The following is a 19275-nucleotide window of genomic DNA, read 5'->3' as shown; positions in this document are numbered from 1 at the left end:
CCCTCCTCTGGCTGCCACTCAGGGCGATAGGGAATGGCAGGGATGAACAGCAGTACAAAAGTACCCTCCGGTGCCGGTACCGACGTCGGTCCGGCTCTGTGTTCATGTCGGGGGTGAGGCAGGGGTCGATGCCATTTGGGAGCACAACCGGCATCGGGGCGTCATCACTAGAGGAGGGGAAGGTACCCTGAGGTCGACCGTTGCCGATCCCGATCCAGGCCTGTATCCTCAGGGGCCCTTCAGCACCGGAGTCGAAGCAGCCGGCATCGAAGGCCTAGGGCTCCCTGAGAAGTCCTCGCGGGCGGAGTCGGGCTGCCCAAAGGTAATGTGAAGTGCCTCATAAATAGCTCGAAGCTTGGCAGGGGACACTCCTGCTCAGGGAAAGGGAGGGAAGCCCTGAGCCGTCCCAGAAGTGGGCTCTGAAGATGGAGCTAGAGAGCAACAACGCATCTGGTCCCATGTCGCATCGACCGAGGGATGGGGAGAAGGCGAACAGTGACTATGCTTCTTAGCCTTCCTCTTGTGCTTCGACTTACCTGAGGACTACGGAGACTTCGATGACGAGGGGTGGTGGCTCCAAGACCTACCTCTCGACCGGGACCTCGAATGACGTGGAGCGGACTGCCGGACCTCTAAAAGCTTTCTGGACCGCTCCTGCGAAGACTCCGGATTCATGCCCCGGCAGTCGGAGCACAACTTCGGGCCATGGTCACGTTCCAGACACCAAAGGCACACGAGGTGGGGACCCATAATGGACATCAACTTGTGACAGGAATCACAAGGCTTAAATCCCTCCCTTCCCCCTGGCGCATCTCCTTATTCTTGCCTGCTCTCTTCCTCATATCTTCTCCCACTACTCCGCCAACAACTCTCCCCTCCCATAACACCTCCGCTCCTCCTCCCCCTACCCCACTGATACGCAGTTCCACCAAATTATATGGATTTCCATTCCCCTCAACCTGACGACTGTGGATGAGACGCCAACACCATCAACCCAGCCCTCTTATCTCCCTCCTCCCTACCCTTTCTTTTCATCATACTCCCATTCATTTATACATTGACCTATGGATATACCACTTATATCAGGATTGGAGGCAACCCTTACTTCATGCCTGTTCTACAACCCAACCTTGACCTCCGCCCCACACACAACCTGTTCATCAGCCATGTCGATACCTAACATAAAAGATATCCCTTAACCAGGATGCTCATATTCCCCCACAACCATCCGTTACCATACAACACTGCAGAAACACAGAAAGAGCCCACCCAGGAGCCGGAGGCCCCTAGCCCTTATCTCCCTCCCTTCCCCTTCCATGACTACCGTCCCTTCTTTCCCTCCCCATTCTCACCCTTATGTACTATGTACCATCTGATCCTAATTACCAGTGTACAAAGTTGCCGTACCTGGCTGTTGGATGATGATTAACCATGCTATGTACCCCTCCCGATGCCTTCCTTAATAAACAATTGCAACACACAAACAAACCCACTCAAATTCATTTTTCAGGTAAAAGCTGTTTCTTTCCAATTATAAGTGTTCTATCGCTCCTTTTAAGCACATGCTAAAAAACTTTAGATATTGTATACTGCAGTTTGCAAATACAAAGTAGACACTTTGAGTTCTATGCTAACTTGTGTTGTGACTTAAAACTAGAATATTGCTATCAGGATTATCCTTACTTTACTAAAAACTTAAAACGAATGCCTCTAAGCTTGTCCATTATTGACCGTTCAGTGACCTCAGCCCGTTGCTTCTCTTTTTAGATGGGTCCACAATGTTGCTAGTTGGGAAATCTCTGACTCACACCCCGCTAATGTTTTTGACTAAGCTACGCCCCTGCTCATGATTATTACCTGCTGTAACTGGGAAAAAAATACAAATTTAAGTCTCCTCAGTAGACACTCCCCATGTTAATGCGGTCATAGATAAACATACAAACTGTGCAAGGTCCCTTTTCAAACACAACAGGCTTGTAAAATGAACAAAAAACCAAAATCAGTGTCCTTCAAAACACACTTTATTAATTACAAATGTAGTCAGTTTGTTGGGAGCTCGGTACAGCACTTTTTTCCTTAGCAGAGCAAAACACATTTTAAGTGGATTACGGACTTCTAACTTGTAAGGCTGTACTGAATAAAAAACGAACATAAAACTAGTCAAAAACAAGAATATCTATCTCTAATACTTTTACTATATGTTGCATACAAGTGATTTAATGATGAGCCTTAGCGACTTACTCAGATGTCATTGTGGACCAGTCTAAATGGTCCCTCTTTAGAAGAGGGAGTCCAGATATCGAATTAGAAAAGGCATTTTTGCTGCAATAACAAAAAATTCACTTTAATACATCTTAATGGTACGTTGAACGTGTACTGTATTCTGACCCAAAATGCAATTTGTCAACTTGTTTAAGTTATAAGTATATTTTAATTGCTATAAAGGTCAAAAGGAAAATGAAACATATGTGCAATATTGTGCATTATTTGCAATTTCAGAAAACCCTTTAAGGTTTCCCCTTTTAACGGTTCAAATGAGGTAGAACAATTGACAAACCACACAAATCTCTAGAGAGAGATTTTTTCCGAGGAGTCACACGTGATGTGATTTCACACAAGTAACTTGTGACAGTGTGATCACTTTGCCCATGACAGCGCTCACTTGGAAATCACTTTGCCTATGACAGCGCTCCCCCTTTTGCTTTCAACAGCAGTTTTCGAAATGGTGTAATTATTCTGAGAGAGCACCACATTCTATACGTAAACAAACAAAAGTATACTTTTCTACACATAAATGGAGTATGTTTCGTGTTGGATTCGTTCAGCAGCTGTCTGAATTGTACTTTCTCTTAAACGCTCAAATATAGTATTGTGCACCAGCAGAAGAACAATGATTATTAATAACAGAATAAATAATAATGGACAAATTCGGGGTAAGTAAGGGTGTACCACTTTGTTATTTTATATTGCTCTGCGTTTTTGTGTGGCTCCCTCGACTTGCTCAGATCTTCATAAACCGGAGTTTATTATTATTTGTGAATCAAACACAAAATGCCTAGTTTCAGATTTAAAATAGGGAATGCCCATTTGATCCACACGGCCTTCTCTTGCAATTCGGTAGAAGTTCAAAAATATTTTCAGGAATTCCGAAGTTCAGCTCTCTTTTTGTTTTAATTTTCTGTGGTTATGTTCCTGCATGTTATGATTTGCCATTACAAATTAGGACAAGTACTCAAGGCAATCTTTCTGGATTTGATGGAATTAAATCCTAACTCTGAAACGTCGAGTGTTCTTGGCAAGGTCGTTTGGTGATACTTCATTCACAGTTCTCCTTTTGATGCGCAAATGAATGTTACTAGTCTTATCTTAAACTTTAATTCCGAAAGTTATTACTCAAAAAAATCGACCAAGATTTATTTCATTTACAAAAAAACTGGAAAATGTTAAGTTGGACTTTCTAGGGGCACACATATGGCTAACCTAATTTACCCTATTACAAATAGTTGGTACACTTATTTTGCCACATTATAGGTTTCCATATTGCAAGTGGCTGCTTTAGTGGTTGAGTCATATGGAACAAGTGTTGCTCCCAAAGTGCTATGGTTGTTTAAACTTTACTGACATATCCCTTTACATTATTGGGACTTTATATACACATGTGTGATCAGTTCAACATTCACTACAAACATAGGTTATGTTAAACTCTTTACATCGATGATTTAATGTAACATTTGTGCACTGATCAAATCTTACACATTAGTGATTCAATGTAGAACTGGATATTTGTCTGCAGGAATGAGCACCTTAATTTTAGGCTGAACTTAAAAACATATATATTTGCAATATTCTCTGATTATGTTTCGCTGGGTAATAGCCGCGATTGTTCTTCGTCTGTGCCATTTATATTGCGCGATGCCAATCTGATTAAAAAGAAACAGAAATACGTGAATGTTTCAGAGTTTCTTTGACCTCAGTGTTTTTCACAAAGAACTAGGACATGTCAATATAGAATATCGAAGATAAACCATAGCACCGCATTCAACTGACCATTATTGGTTAACAAAGGTATTTTCACAAAAGAAGTTCAGTAGTTATCAACAACATATTTTTTTGTGTTACAGTTGCCTTCTTGTCCCCTCACAGACTTTATGTCATTTGTGCTCGTCAATGCACTGGCATTTCAATGATTCACTTCTAATATCGCTGTATGTTTAAAGAGAGACAAAATCAAGACATTGGAGTGCCAACCTGCTCTTTGTTTTGTATCATTGCATTTACAAAGGCTGTTTATCAATCTGCGCTTGGAGAAGCGGGTGGGCGGAAGAAACAGCCAACATGGATAATATGCAATGCACCGAAGACAGCAAGGCTGAGACATATGCAGCACAGAGTGGGTAAAACGGAAAAGGCTAAACTTCAACAGATAAAATGGCTGTCTCGATGCTGTAAAATAGCTTGAATTCTATGTTGTAGCTACAGGCTGAAACAGAAAAATGTTATTTGAAAGGGTAAATATGTTCACCCATGTAACAATGTTACACAAAACATGAACAGAGTAAAATTCTTTGGATATTCTTCCTTATCTCACTCAAGAGGAATGCCAAATACCAGCTCAATAGAACCAACCCTTCAGTCCTACCATCAATAAAGATAAGGCCGTTGCTACCAATATTGAGTTAAAAAAGGTGCTTGGGAAATGTAAAAGTATAGCTCTGTATAAACAGCAGATGTTAAAGATTAAGGTACTCTTTATGTACACTCACAGCACATCTATCTAGACTGCTGTAATTGTGTCTATGAGATGGAAAATACTATCTGCCGGGCATGTGAGAGTAAGGGACAAACAGACTATTTTCCCCGTCCACATTGCCACTTCTCAGTGGCATAACAAGGGGGAGGCCAGAGCCGTGATTGCCCCAGGTGCAAAAATCTTAGGGACATACTGAAGGGTGCAACATTTTTAAAAAGGGAGCAACATTTGAAAAGAAAAGTGGAAGGATACTTGCCCTGCCCCGGACGCTGGCAACCCATGCTATGCCACTGCCACTTCTACGTAGCTGTCCACTGGAAATGTCTCCACTGGCTCTCTCTACATCTGCAGGGGACATATTTGGTTCCATTACTGGAGGATGGTTCTCCTGGAACCAGTTTTCATGCTGGTGGGACTCAGGGAGATGCGCTGGTGCCCAATATATATCTTCTCCAGGATCAGACCAGCAAAATGCCATTTAAAACTGGAGTATGTAGGCAACGGCATAGCTTAGTTTGTGATGTCAAATTGGTATTAGTAGCTAGGAACAAGAAGGAAATTCCCTGATTTGCAAAGAGACACTTCCAGGAAAAGTGTGCTGGATCATTGTGCAGGCTCCAGGGAGTGATGAGCAACAGTCCTCTTCTGATGTCTGGTGGGAGCCTGCTGTGGACCTATCCCCATTCAATACAAACCTGCGCTTTTGAGTAATGTGGTCCGTGTGATTCATAATCTCTGTGAGTGACAGGTTTCTGCAAGAGCAAAATGTGGTCATCAACGGTTCTGACACAGCTTTCTCAGAAGTCGGAGAATTGATGGGCTGGAATGAAATGCATAGTAGAGATTGAAATGCCTTACTCAGGCAGAATCCGTTTCCCAGGGTTCACTGCAACAATAACTGTAGGGCACAGATCTGCGGGCAGGGTGTGTGTTCTCATGAGTAGCAAAGAGCTCCACAAGAGGATTACTCAAGATGGACTAATCTACCTCAGGATGAAGATGCCAGTTGTGACTGGCAAGAAGGCACCAACTGAGATTGTTGAAAGACATGTTAGTTGTTGGGTGCGTAGTCCTACGCACTCAGACTGTATTTGTAGATTAATTCCAAATGGAAGATGGACCTGTCGCACACCTAGGTACCTTGCGGTACACCTGACTGTTAGTGAGGTCGTTGGTGCAAGTCAGTAAACCCTCCTGAGTGTGAGGGTGAATAAACTGTTTAATTAGCACTGCTCCCGAAGGGGAGAGCGTCCCCAACTCACACTCCTTTGAATTTTTAAATAATTTGAACTCTTGTAAACTTTCAAAAAGTATTTTTATTCTTCTTTTTCACATTGTTTTTGTTCAATTCATTGAATCGTATCTCTTTCATCAGTAATATTCATGTCTCTTTCACATGTGATTACTATGTTCCGCCCAATGCATTTCGGGCTTATCCCTCCATCAGGGGACTTTAGTCTGTAAACACAGAGTTAACTTTCAGCACAAGAATAACAGGTAATTTTTCAATAATACACATGAATGTCACCATGCATCATTCATTCAAGTAAATATCGTGTGTGAAGGTCATACATTCACGTGGTGTGTAGAATGAATATTCATAATAAAACCGTGTTGAGGAAAAGTAACAATTGAAATCGGAAGAAATAAATGAAGTTTGGGTGAAAAGCGTGATAAAAAGTTTAAGTGTAAAGTGTTATAAAAAACGCTATCTACAACAATGAAAATGGAACAAACGTCGAAGAGCATGCCTCGAGTAAAAAAAAAGGTAAAGTAAAGTGCAATAGCGGGTGAACAAGTTTATAAGGCTATGGTACCCCTTATGTTGTGTGTACATTTCCGTGTGTGAGGTGACATTCAAGGGTGCTCGCGGTTTAAAGAGGTGATATCCAGAAAGCCGGTGGTTGTCAGTCCAACCAGGTTTAGAATCGACTGGAAATTGCAGTGACTTATGAGACGGCGACCGCTGGCAAGCGACCGTGTCCTCAAAGCAGTTAGTCTAAAAAGGAATAAATAACTCCAGTGAATCGATGTGCACAATTCTTCAATAGTATTGGCACCGGGTCATCTAAAAACTGACTTACCAATCTATCGAATTTTCCGTGGGACGCGGTGTAGTCAAAATCGAGTATGTGTTCCCTGTGAACCGGAAGTATTTAACCAAGTCCTTCCGGTAGAGATTGAACAAGCGAAAACTGACTACAATGGTTCCTTCCTCTAAAGCCACAGTAGGAGAAGAAACAAAATCAGCATCGGAGTAGGTATCCAGCCCACTGGCATTCACCAAATCCGCACACCAGGTGTGCTTTGGGACATCTAGGAACTGATACTCATCAGGGTCCAGTGGCCCCTCCCAATCTTTCATAAATTCTAGCCCAAAGCCAGCCTGGGCAGTCTGCCCCTAGTTGGCATTGGAGTCATCGTCAGACGAAGCCCTTCCAGCTCCATCTCAGAGTCAGGGATGACTTTGGGGACTGCACCACCAGTGGGCGCTGGTGGCGCAGGGGATGTCGGCAGTGGAGTCGATGCCGGGGAATGTCGAAGTGGCTTGGCCGGTCTGATTCATCCATGGATCCAAGGGGCCTAACTGACACCAGAGCGAACCATCCGAAAAAATCCCAAAGGTGCTCCAATGGGGACGGGCCGCCTAAATATGAGGTGCATGGCCTCATAAAATGTTCGGAATTGAGCAGGGGTTGCTCTAGCTCCTGGAAACTTGGGGAGGTGCGGAGACAGCCTAGATGTAGGCACAACTGCGGAGCCACGCCTCGAATGCCGATTCTTCCTTGCATCTTTAGGAGACTTTGGCGGAAGGGGTGAAGTCGAAGACCTCTTTAACTTCTTGCTCTTCTTTTATTTATAAGACTTACCCAACGCTTACCCAAAAACATGGACGACTTGGACTGTGACGATGAGCGCTTGAAGTGGCTCCGCGACCGATCCTGGAACCTTCCTTTCGACCGGGAGCAAGAACATCACAGCATCACACGTTGAGCAGCAAGAAGCGTGAGGGACCACTCCTTCAAAGGGTTGGGTTGCATGGTACGAGTGTCGATGCAGGTCTTGGCCTCATGGTGACGTTTGAGGCCTCACCGATGGACAAAGTGTGATTCCGTCACTAAAATCTGCCAGTAACAGGCACCACAAGGCTTGAAACCAACCTCCTTCCTTGGAGACATCCTGCCACACCAGGAGACAAAGTCTAAAAAAATCACTGACAAAAGGATTGACAAAAGGTCAGTTAAAAAGTGAATAGTGGTAGCTCTTCTCCAGATCTGCGGTGATTTGCGTTAAAAGAAAAGATCTGATGTCAGCGAGCTGGGGTGGTACCTATATAGGCACCACACACATCACTTTTGCCGTGGACAGCGATGCCACACAGAGCCAAACTATGCCAACTTCTGGCACACAGGGGTACTGCTCACAAAAAAATCCAGATCCAGTCTGATGCCTTAGGACTATTCTAATGTAACACATCTATGGCTAGATAGAGTCTGAGGTGTTACAGAAGGTAAGTAACTTGTTCTTTAAAATTGCACACACAGACTGCAATGGCAGGCCTGAGGCATGCTTACAGGGCTACTTAAGTAGGTGGAACAATAGGTGATGCAGGCCCAATAGTAGCATTTCATTTACAGGCCCTAGATGCATATAGTACCACTTTATTATGGACTTAGAAGTAAATTAGCTACGTCAATTGGGGATGACTCAAAGTTACCATATTTTAGGGACGGAGCACATGCACTTTATCACCGGTTAGCAGTGGTAAAATGTGCAGAGTCCTAAGGCCAGCAAAAATTAGACCAGCATAAATAGAGGAGGAAGTCAAAAAGTTTGGGGGAAGACCACCCTAAGGCTGACAGGTCTTACAGTACTGGACTCCCCCTTCTCCACCACAACAGTGGACTCCACTCCTTCCCTGTAAAGAATCAGAGCCATACAGAAATGGTAAGTAATCTGCAGCTAGAAGTCTCTATCAGATATGTTTTTCTCCCAGTGTCCTGGTTTAATAATATTTCCTTCATTTTCATAATGGCCATGTATAATTTGCAATACGATACTGACATTATTACAATGTAATGCCCAAACATAAAAATATACATGGAACTATTCAAGGAATTGTTGTCACTAAGAAGTTTCTCTGAAAGAACACACACTAGTACCCCTAGTTGGGCTTATCTTTGGGTATCCTCCATTAAGTTTCCTAAATTATAAGACCATCGGGATGGGCAACAATTTAAAAAATGCATCTACACAAGTCTAGTAAATTAGCTCTTTTATACTTTATATCTTTGAATCGAATTGTGTCAGCACACAAAATCATGCTCAACTGTGATTCAGGATGATGAACAGTTAGAACAGGCAGCGGTGTAGACTTAATTCAATGCAATGTGTGAGTGACAGTTTGCATGTCATTTTGCATGCTCGATGGCACATGCACCACTTGCAAATGCAGGAGATGGAGACATTCACCAATCAAAGACCAAGTAGCTATCAATGAAGGGGCAATAAATGGTATTTCCTCAAGTCCTGGTGATATTTTACATACCAAATATATTGTGCTTTTTATCAGACACTTTGATGTTCAATATTGGACTGAACTTAAACAATCTCCTTATTCACTAATTTTGTTTCACTACAGAGAGGTACTGTCACTCTCCACCCATGGAGTGAGCACCCCTATTTCTACAAAATAAGACAATATTTTGTGTGCCACAAGTGTGTCATATGTTACATGTTCATCTTTTTTGCCTTGATACACAGGCGGTGCTGGTTAATAGCATGGAGTGCAGCATGGGCCAATTCCTAATTGATACAATCAAGGGACACAATTTAGAGCACGTATACCTGAAAGAGAAATGGTTGCCAACTATTTCATGTTGTTCCACAATAGTATGAAACTTCTGGTGGCTTACTTAACGGCATTTAATCACGTCAATATATGTTTAACTGTGAAAGATAAAGTGGATTTAAAGGAGCAAACACACATGCCATAAACGTGTTGTCATAAAAAACAATCAAATTGAGTTCCTACCAAGTACAAACTGAGACAAAGTTAAAGTAGGAAAACAAGAACTACAAATCATCTAAAAATTAACAAGAAAAAAAGTTAGGAAACGGAATAATTGAATGGTAGGCATAAAGTAAACAAAGACATTGCCTGGAAATGTATGATAATACACCTATCGTCCTCTAACCTGGAGTTACTGACAACATCTGTTAACCTGAAACTGGAATAGAGACATGAACCACACCCCAGTTCTCTTAAATTCAGCAACTTAATTCCACAATCTTTAAAAAGGGTGACTTACCTTTTTTTAACCAGGCTTTCTCTGAAGTAGAATATTCCTACTGACAGACCCTGAAAAAATTGTCACAAGTTAGTATACCAAAACGCTACGAATATAGTTCGTATACATTAACTGAAACACACTTAAGAACAAACATCTGCCAAGAAGTCTGCATTTGAGTGTATGGGAAATATAGCCAAACATTAGCACTCAGTATTACCAACGTTTTGCATATAACACTTCGAACTTTTGTAGTAAATAGCCTTGTAAAATGAAACGTGATTTGTATGGCTTGGACACTTAAGTTAATTTAAAAACTTCTCATCCTTCACATTTCCTTTTTTGTTTTTGCTGAAACCCACAAATTAAATATTGTTGGGCAACGGATTGCTTACAAGCACATGATAAGTCACTCGAGCTATTCCTGGGCTAATACGTTGGATCACAATGTGCATTTAAGGACCTTGCGACGTGTTATTTAGTGGGATTTGTTTCTTACACATTCTGTCCCTTGTCTATCCGCATATTACTTTTAATAGTTTGGTACTTGCCACATAATTCTGAGGTTTCCATTGCTGAACTATGTCTGATACAGCGTGACATGTTATTGGTGTTGTGAGTATATGTCTTATTGACAAGAGTTAGGGGTCTGTGATTGTGGGCGTGTGTGCAAAAGCCTGTGATCTTTTGCTTACTATTATTGTTTTTATCAATGCTGTGCTGGACGCATGTCAGATAAATCTGCATAATATGTTCTGATCGATGGCTGTGCAAGTCATACCATGGAGTGAAGTACTGTTACAAGCATAGTAATAGCTACATGGCCTATCTGTACTTCGTTGGATGCATGAAAGGTTTCTTGTCAACTTTGTTCTGATAGTTGTTTTCTGTATTTTAGTCACGAGACTGACTGCAATACCTGGGCTATTTTGGATGTATGCGATATTTCGAGCATTTGTATATTGTTGAAGGTTGGAGTATTCTGTGGGAAAATGCAGGCAGTACTATATAATATTTAAATAACAGATATTACAATTATTAAGTTACAATGAACAATGACAAAACACAGTTGAGGACCCTAGTGTCCCTATCCCAAAGGGGAAGTGTACTATACTGTGTTAGATAATACACCTGTTTTTCTTAATAATTGTGACATATGAAGACTATAAGCATTGTTTTACAAAGTGATCCTTCATTTAACATGTTCTGTTGATCGCTTGTCTTACAATAAATATATCACATATTATGGCTTTATGTCTCGCTGAATAAAGGAGTGTTACTGTATCAGTGTTTGTTTAGTCGATATGCATACTTGAGCCAATTGTGTCTGATGCTTTGTTGGATCCTCAGAGTCTGGAGGGTTTTAAGAAGAGTCTATTGGTCACTGAAAGAGAGGTGGTGTCTATGAACCCATATGCAAATCAGTGATAATACAGTGATGCTGATCCTTGCAGATACTGCATAACATATTCTTATTGTTCTTCTTTCAGTTATACATAACTCATGCCCTAAGGCAACTATAACTCAGGCCCTCAACATGTACTACTACTTACCACACATATTACATCAGTTATGACATGTTATATGACATTATTGATAATATACCTGCACCATTTGCACATTTGCAGTGAAATCATTGATGACAAAACCATACATAGTGGTGGCACATGTTCTAATTACCTTAGGGCATGAGTTCTAGTTACTGGAGATAAGTTCAGTGGTTTTGTTATATATCTTTTAACTGACATATACAACTAACTATAACATCCCTTTAACTATATATATATATATATATATTCACAGAAAAAACCATAGGTTATAGACCATATATAGTTAGGAATTAGCATTTACAAAACCTTGAAAATTCACTGAAAAAACCATAGGTTATAGACCATATATAGTTAGGAATTAGCATTTAGAAAACCTTATTTTACTCACACAAAACCATTGAAATTCCATATATAGTTAGTTGCACTAACTATATATCGCGCACCCGCAATCCACTGCTGATGATGTCACATATTACATCATTCATGACATGGTCAGTGACATCACTGATGACATCACTGATGACATCTCAAATGACATCACTGATGACATCACTGATGACATCTCAAATGACATCACTGATGACATCATGACACACCAATACCAGTTACTACATAAGCACTCACTGATTCCTACGTCTACACACACATTCACTCATTCACCCATACAATCACTCATACATACAGTCACTTATTATTACAACACTATCATATGCACTCATACACCTATGCAGACAGTCACACACTGCCACTCATCCATGGAGTTACTCACACACCAAGCCAGTCCTGTAAAGAATCAATCACACTTCCATTTCTTTATCTATACAGTTAAACACAGAACACCATACTTCAGTGACATCACTGATGACATCACTAATGACATCTGAAATGACATCACTGATGACATCTCAAATGACATCACTGATGACATCATGACACACCAATACCAGTTACTACATACACACTCACTGATTCGTACGTCTACACACACATTCACTCATTCACCCATACAATTACTCATACATACAGTCACTTATTATTACAACACTATCATATGCACTCATACACCTAGTCAGTCCTGTGAAGAATCAATCACACTTCGATTTCCTCATCTATAGTTAAACACAGAACACCATACTTTTCACACATATACTAACACATACTTACTCTCTTATACAATCACTGATACAAGTACACATTGATATGCACAGAGTCACACACCTCCCAGCCAGCCACACACACACTCAGTCTTCCATACATCCAGTCATTCTTCAATATGTAAAACGTATTTAAACTTTACAAAAACACACAGACACTAGATGATGTCATCAGTGATGTCATTTGAGATGTCATCAGTGATGTCATCAGTGATGTCACTGACCATGTCATGAATGATGTAATATGTGACATCATCAGCAGTGGATTGCGGGTGCGCGATATATAGTTAGTGCAACTAACTATATATGGAATTTCAATGGTTTTGTGTGAGTAAAATAAGGTTTTCTAAATGCTAATTCCTAACTATATATGGTCTACAACCTATGGTTTTTTCAGTGAATTTTCAAGGTTTTGTAAATGCTAATTCCTAACTATATATGGTCTATAACCTATGGTTTTTTCTGTGAATTTCATTGGTTTTTTAACAGCTAATATCTGTAGCTGTAAAATTTATTCTTCTTTAAATCCAAAAATATATTTTATATGTTTATGAATAATTTTTTTTTTTAATATTTTTTTTTCTTCGTTCCCGCTTCGCGAATCGGGAAGCTTCCCGTTAGCTGACCTTGATGCCGCGAAATAGACCGCGAGCCGGTAAACGTTTCTTTACCGCAAGTGCCGCGTTAGAAAACAACATCGTGACGCCTCCCGTCCGCATGACGTTTCACGTTGTCGCGTGATACGTCATATGACGTGCTACGTTAGCGAACTGGTACGCGAAGCGAGTCGCAAAGCGCAGGTTTCTGGAAGCAAACCGGGAGGCCCTGCAAAGCGCTTAACGTAAACACAGCAAGTCATGTGACTTGGTAATAACACTTTTCATTGGTTCATTTCACTTTTGGTTTCCTAATGATGTAAGACTAGGTCATATAATCTAAAATGAACACTTTTGATTGGTTGAGAACTCTTGTTTTTCCCAAATGATGAAAATCCCTCCTTCTTTCCTCACTCTGACTTTCATCATTGTGAGAGAAAGACCCTTTGTGATCACTGAGCAATGGCTTCTTTAGTAGCTTCAGCTGGTGCTTCCCCACCACCTCCACCACATCCAAGGAAGAGTGGACCACCTGCTCAAGTTATAATTCAACAAGAAGAAGAAGAAGAGGAACAGGAGGACGAGCACGAAGAGAGGCAGTTTTTGCCTGAGCAGCCCAGGACGTCTCACCGGAAAGAAAACTTCATTTGGCAATTTTTTAAAATTCCCAAAGGTCAGAAAAAAGTAAATGCAAGATACGTAACTTGCCTTATATGTCAAGATAGACTGTCCAGAGGGACCGACAAAAAATACAGTTTCGGAAACTACACAATGCATCGCCATATGACTAGGTGGCATCCTAACAACTACAGTGCTGCACAGTTTCGGAACGACCTAGATAATCTCCCTATTATGGCCAGAAGATCTGTTGTACCGGAAGTAACGGGACCAGAGGGCAGGGAGATGGTGCCAAATATACAAATGAGATTTGGTGAAGTAAAACACACCTGCGTATTTTGCGATGGATTCATTTCCTACGGAGAAAGAAGCATCACTCTGATCAACAGAGCTATTGACTATCATATGCAAGTTTGTCCGAAACGCCCAAAATAATAAATACTTCTTTTTTTTGTTTTGTTGCTCCTGTTGAGCCCTTTACAATGAATCGTTTTCATTGCCCCCTCCAAGAAAAACCCCAAAAAATATAAAACTGTTCCGAAAAATTCAAAAACAGTAAAAAAATGTTCAGAAAAATAATAATGTTTCAGAACTACCTCCCCGTTATTAAAAAATTGGTACAATATTTGGAACTGTGCCAACCTCTATTTCTCTTAGTTCGCTTCCTAGTTCGCTCGCCGGTACGCGAACTGGAAGCGAACCAAAAACAGTAAGTATAAGGGAGGGAAACACACACTTATGTTAAAATAAAGACAGCTATAGGGGAGTAAACTAGAGATACTATTACCCGTAATCCACTGCTGATGATGTCACATATTACATCATTCATGACATGCTCAGTGACATCATCAGCAGAGGATTGCGGGTTTTTTGACAACATGCCTTATCCACGGTTTAATAACGCTGCCTTTTGCTTTATATAAGTTTTCAAATTGTATGAAATATATACCAATAGGTCGTTATGAACCTTTAGGTAGTGCTTTTCTTCATGAGGTCTGGTCGCTTCCATACACATACAGATGTTTCAAAGATGATCAAGAAGTTTATCTGAATGGAGAGGAATGCACTGAGACGCCAGATCATTCACTAATGTGTAGGCACATACAGTTACACGGTTCATGCAACAAACACCGACCAAATATGGCTTGCGTGTTGCAAGGCACGCCAGTTCCTGCTATCATCCCCACGTTCAAGTTGTTGGAAAATGGTAGTTATTTGATGCTCAATAATGAAGATTGTTCTGAGTTAATTAAAAGTATTCCTTTTATCGTAACAGTAAGTGAACGGGTTATTTGCTGCAGAAATGTTCTATTTCCTCCCACACATGAACATAGGGAGTTTTCAATCTGGCCACAAATACCAACCTTGGGACACGTTTCAACGGCATGGCAAGAATAAGAGCTCTTTTGTCTCAGAGAGAGGTGGCCTTGAGTTCGGCCCGTGAAACTTTCGTACTTCACATAGCGAACACCCGTACAGAGGTGCACACCCTTTTCAATTAAGATTTGCCTTTCAATTTCAGCAACATGTTTCCGACTATCTTTAACGCATCCTCCACAAAGTCCCTGACACACTTTTTTAAAGTTGTTACCAGTGGTCTCGTGACTTCATTTGAGAAAATCTTTGGAGTCATCCCTGCTTCCTTTCATTGTATTTTCTGCACTCTGGTTCGTGGATTGGCATTTTTACTTGCATTACCAGCGGACGCTCTTGTGCTTTTTTACATTTTTAAATATGGATGTCCCTCCTATGCAACCTCCGACCCTGCAGCTGCTGACACTGTTCCGCAATCGCATGCTAGAATATTATGGCACAATGCCGTTGGCGATATTAAGCACGGCATATGGATTATCTTTTCGGTTCTCCTACTTCACCTGTGTCCAGCCTGTATTTCACTGCCTGACCTGTGATTTCGATTGGGCCATTGATTTGTGTCTCTGCGGACCGGTTTCTCCTGACGTCGACTTTAATCAGCTGATGACTCCTATCATTACTCACGAGTTGGTTTGTCCTGGCGAAAGGATTATGGCTGTGGCATTGATGCATGGACTACTTGGTCCCTGGAATTTACTGGCGGCAGCACAGTCTTTCTTGGAAGAGAGCTTTCTTGAAAACCCACCGAGCTGTCCTCTGATGGTGATAGAGGATCCGGTGCTGGGAGAGCACGTATGTTCTTTTCCGCTTTTAAATTGGATGGCTGAACTGTTTTCGGATGAAGACGGTGACTTCCTATTGGAGGCTGTTGCAGCTTATTTTGCATACACAGTTATGTCATAGACCTTTTTCATGTTTGATATGCTGAGTACTAGCATTTCATTGACAATTCATTGACTTATTTATCAAGTTTTTATTATTTACCTTGCCTATTGGCTTAAGACTCGATAAAGTACTTGGCTGTTTTATTTTTCTTTAGCATTAAATTTTCCTAGTTTTTAATGCTTTACCTTGCGGACCGTCCACATATAAACTTGCAATCTGCTCTCATGAGATGGCACTTCTATTATCTTATTCAGTTCGTTTCCGGATCATGAGGAGGTGTCATCTAGGTCCTGGATATCTTTACACCGTGTTAAGTTAGCATGGGCTCATTACCGGTTTAAACGCCATTTTTCCTTTTTTGCAACTTCTGCACACGACACTTAGTTGTTGCTTTAGCTTTCCACCTAGTAGTTCATCGTGGTTTACATGAGAATAATATGTTATTGGTCTACTATCTGCTTTACTTGTTAAACTATATCTGTACAGCGAGTGCTAAAGTTTCAAGAACAACACGATACAGAATTGTTATGAGGTCTGATCTCCACGACTTCATACTCATAACATAAGTGCAACTTCTGCCAATTCTGGGCATGAGGCGGGTTTTATATTGCTTTGCCGAACACACATACACAACAGTTGATGCGGTTCACATGAAGAGAGAGCTGGTGTATGGTGATGTGATTCCTTCAAATCTAAGACACTAAAGTATGGGCACGCCCTAAACCAACACAAAGAGACCTTCTTAGCAAATAATATAATATGTGTATTAGGGAGGGTGAGATATAAGCAGCCGCGGGCCGTGGAGGGAGTTACGATGGGGCAGGGAGGCGGGGAGGGGGAGAAGCAGGGTGGAGCCCTCTCTACCTTGCCCCTCCCCCTCCCCGCCTCCCTGCCCCACCGTAACTCCCTCCACGGCCCGCGGCTGCTTATAAGTGTTGCTAACTCTTATTCATTTACAGCATGTTAACATACTGTCACCATTCGCTTTTTATGTACTAGTAACTATGCTGGTAATTTTGCTACTGATAATATGTGTACTTGTATTCTCCACCCTGCTTCTCCCCCTCCCCGCCTCCCTGCCTCACCGTAACTCCCTCCACGGCCCGCGGCTGCTTATAAGTGTTGCTAACTCTTATTCATTTACAGCATGTTAACATACTATCACCATTCACTTTTTATGTACTAGTAACTATGCTGGTAATTTTGCTACTGATAATATGTGTACTTTTATTATCTAAGGTACTACGCCTGAGAAGACGGCATTAGTAAATAAACATTTCAAATACACATCTGTTCTTCTTAACTCCATGTTCTGGTTTCTAAGAAATCTATAACGACCGACTGTTCATGAGTTCCACGTATCCTGAGGTACTATAAGTTCATATTCTGGATTGTCTAAACATTGAGAGTTTGTTATATCCAATGTGACACTGTACCTAGCTTGCTAAGGAGTTTTTGATTACTAACGTGAGTTTTGGGACACCCTAATTCGCCGAGGTTCCAATCCTCTGTCCACAGTTCTGTGTGACAACAGAAACCCTGCGACAGGGGCACCCCCGACCCTTGCTGGAGCTTCATCACACTTGCGATACAACTCCAGCAATGCATTCGCCGAGGTTCCAATCCTCTGTCCACAGTTCTGTGTGAGAACAGAAACCCTGCGACAGGGGCACCCCCGACCCTTGCTGGAGCTTCATCATACTTGCGATACAACTCCAGCAATGCGCCACCTTTACGGCACAGATACATCACGCATCTGTGCTGTTTTTGCCCCATGATGCGCCGCATTGTAAATGCAGCACACCATAGGTGACGGAACAGCGGCACAGAATGACTAACACATCCCTGGTGATGCGCCAGTCATCATAAATGTATCCCTATGCTTCTTATCTTGTTAGAGATGAACCGCCATATATATCATCAAAGTTTTTTGCATTTCCTAAATAGCGAACTTTAAGGAATAAATAGCGATTCTTTACCATTCCTAGTTTGCGATGAGCTATTTGCTAATTAGCCGAATGTAGCCCAATGAAGCCCAATGTAGCCCAATGTAGCCCAAAGATGGCCGCCAGACACACAAAAAAACAAATGTAGCCCAAATATCAGCCAGATGTAGCCCAACTATAGCCCAGTGACAGAATGACCAATCAGCTTCGCAAACCTCCGTTACGCGAAGCGGAGCGCTGTTACAGATATATATCTTTTTTTGAACGTTAATTTCTCAAAATCCACTGGAGCACATATATTGAGACCTAGCAAAGGCACATCGGGCTACCAGTCCCTAATATTTTGCCAAGTTTCGTGCAAATCCATTCAGCCGTTCAATTATTATTATTATTATTTTTTTTTGCCCCGCGGGGCCCTTTTAAAACCTCCACATCAAACCTAGGGGGTCAGCGAGGATCTACTATGCCCCCTTATAGTTATTTCCCCCTTTGTTTTGACCTCCTCTTGTCTCTCGATCCTACCGAGAGACAAGATGGCGGCCGCTACGGACTGTTTGGAATGTTGACAGACGCCGGAGAACCAATCAGCTTCGCTTCACAAAGCTCCGTTGCGCGAAAAGTCCGCGAACCAGAGCGCTAACCGGTCCGCTGTTACAGATATATATCTTTTTTTAAACGTTAATTTCTCAAAATCCACTGGAGCACATATATTGAGACCTACAAAAGGCACATCGGGCTACCAGTCCCTACAATTTTGCCAAGTTTCGTGCAAATCCATTCAGCCGTTCGGGCTAAAAGTGAGGCCAACCGCCCTATGGAAAACTCAATGTTAAAAACACGTTTTGGGACCCCCCTTTTTTCTCGGCCCCCACTGGACGAACCCCCCCAAATTTTCAAGGGCTGCTCAGAAACAAAATGTGCCATTTTCCTGAAAATTTCAGCCAATTCCGTCCACAAACGCCAAAGTTATTAGACATAGAATTTTCAAAAAACCCATAGAGAAAAAATCCTAACTATATATACCTACTGGCGACCGCCAGTAGGTAATATATATATATATATATATATATATATATATATATATATATATATATATATATATATATATATA

The 19275-nt window shown here is 41.5% G+C and overlaps 1 protein-coding gene across 2 annotated transcripts in view; it reads right to left on the bottom strand.

The window, feature by feature from the left end:
• Positions 1–2003: 2003 nt before the first annotated feature.
• The window catches only part of LOC144763557 (MFS-type transporter SLC18B1-like), a 664439-nt gene continuing 647167 nt past the window's right edge, over positions 2004–19275 (bottom strand). For both annotated transcript variants that reach the window (XM_078649273.1, XM_078649272.1), the window contains 2 exons: positions 10063–10112; positions 2004–3920 (listed from right to left, as the gene is read on the bottom strand). In XM_078649273.1, coding sequence (XP_078505399.1) covers positions 3854–3920; positions 10063–10112 — 117 coding nt within the window. In that variant the 3' untranslated portion in view covers positions 2004–3853. The remainder of the gene's footprint in view (positions 3921–10062; positions 10113–19275) is intronic.

This window comes from Lissotriton helveticus, chromosome 6 (genome assembly GCF_964261635.1).
Source record: "Lissotriton helveticus chromosome 6, aLisHel1.1, whole genome shotgun sequence".
NCBI lineage: Eukaryota > Metazoa > Chordata > Amphibia > Caudata > Salamandridae > Lissotriton > Lissotriton helveticus.
The sequence above is the reverse complement of the archived record's forward strand: the minus strand, read 5'-3'. Positions and strand labels throughout refer to the sequence as shown.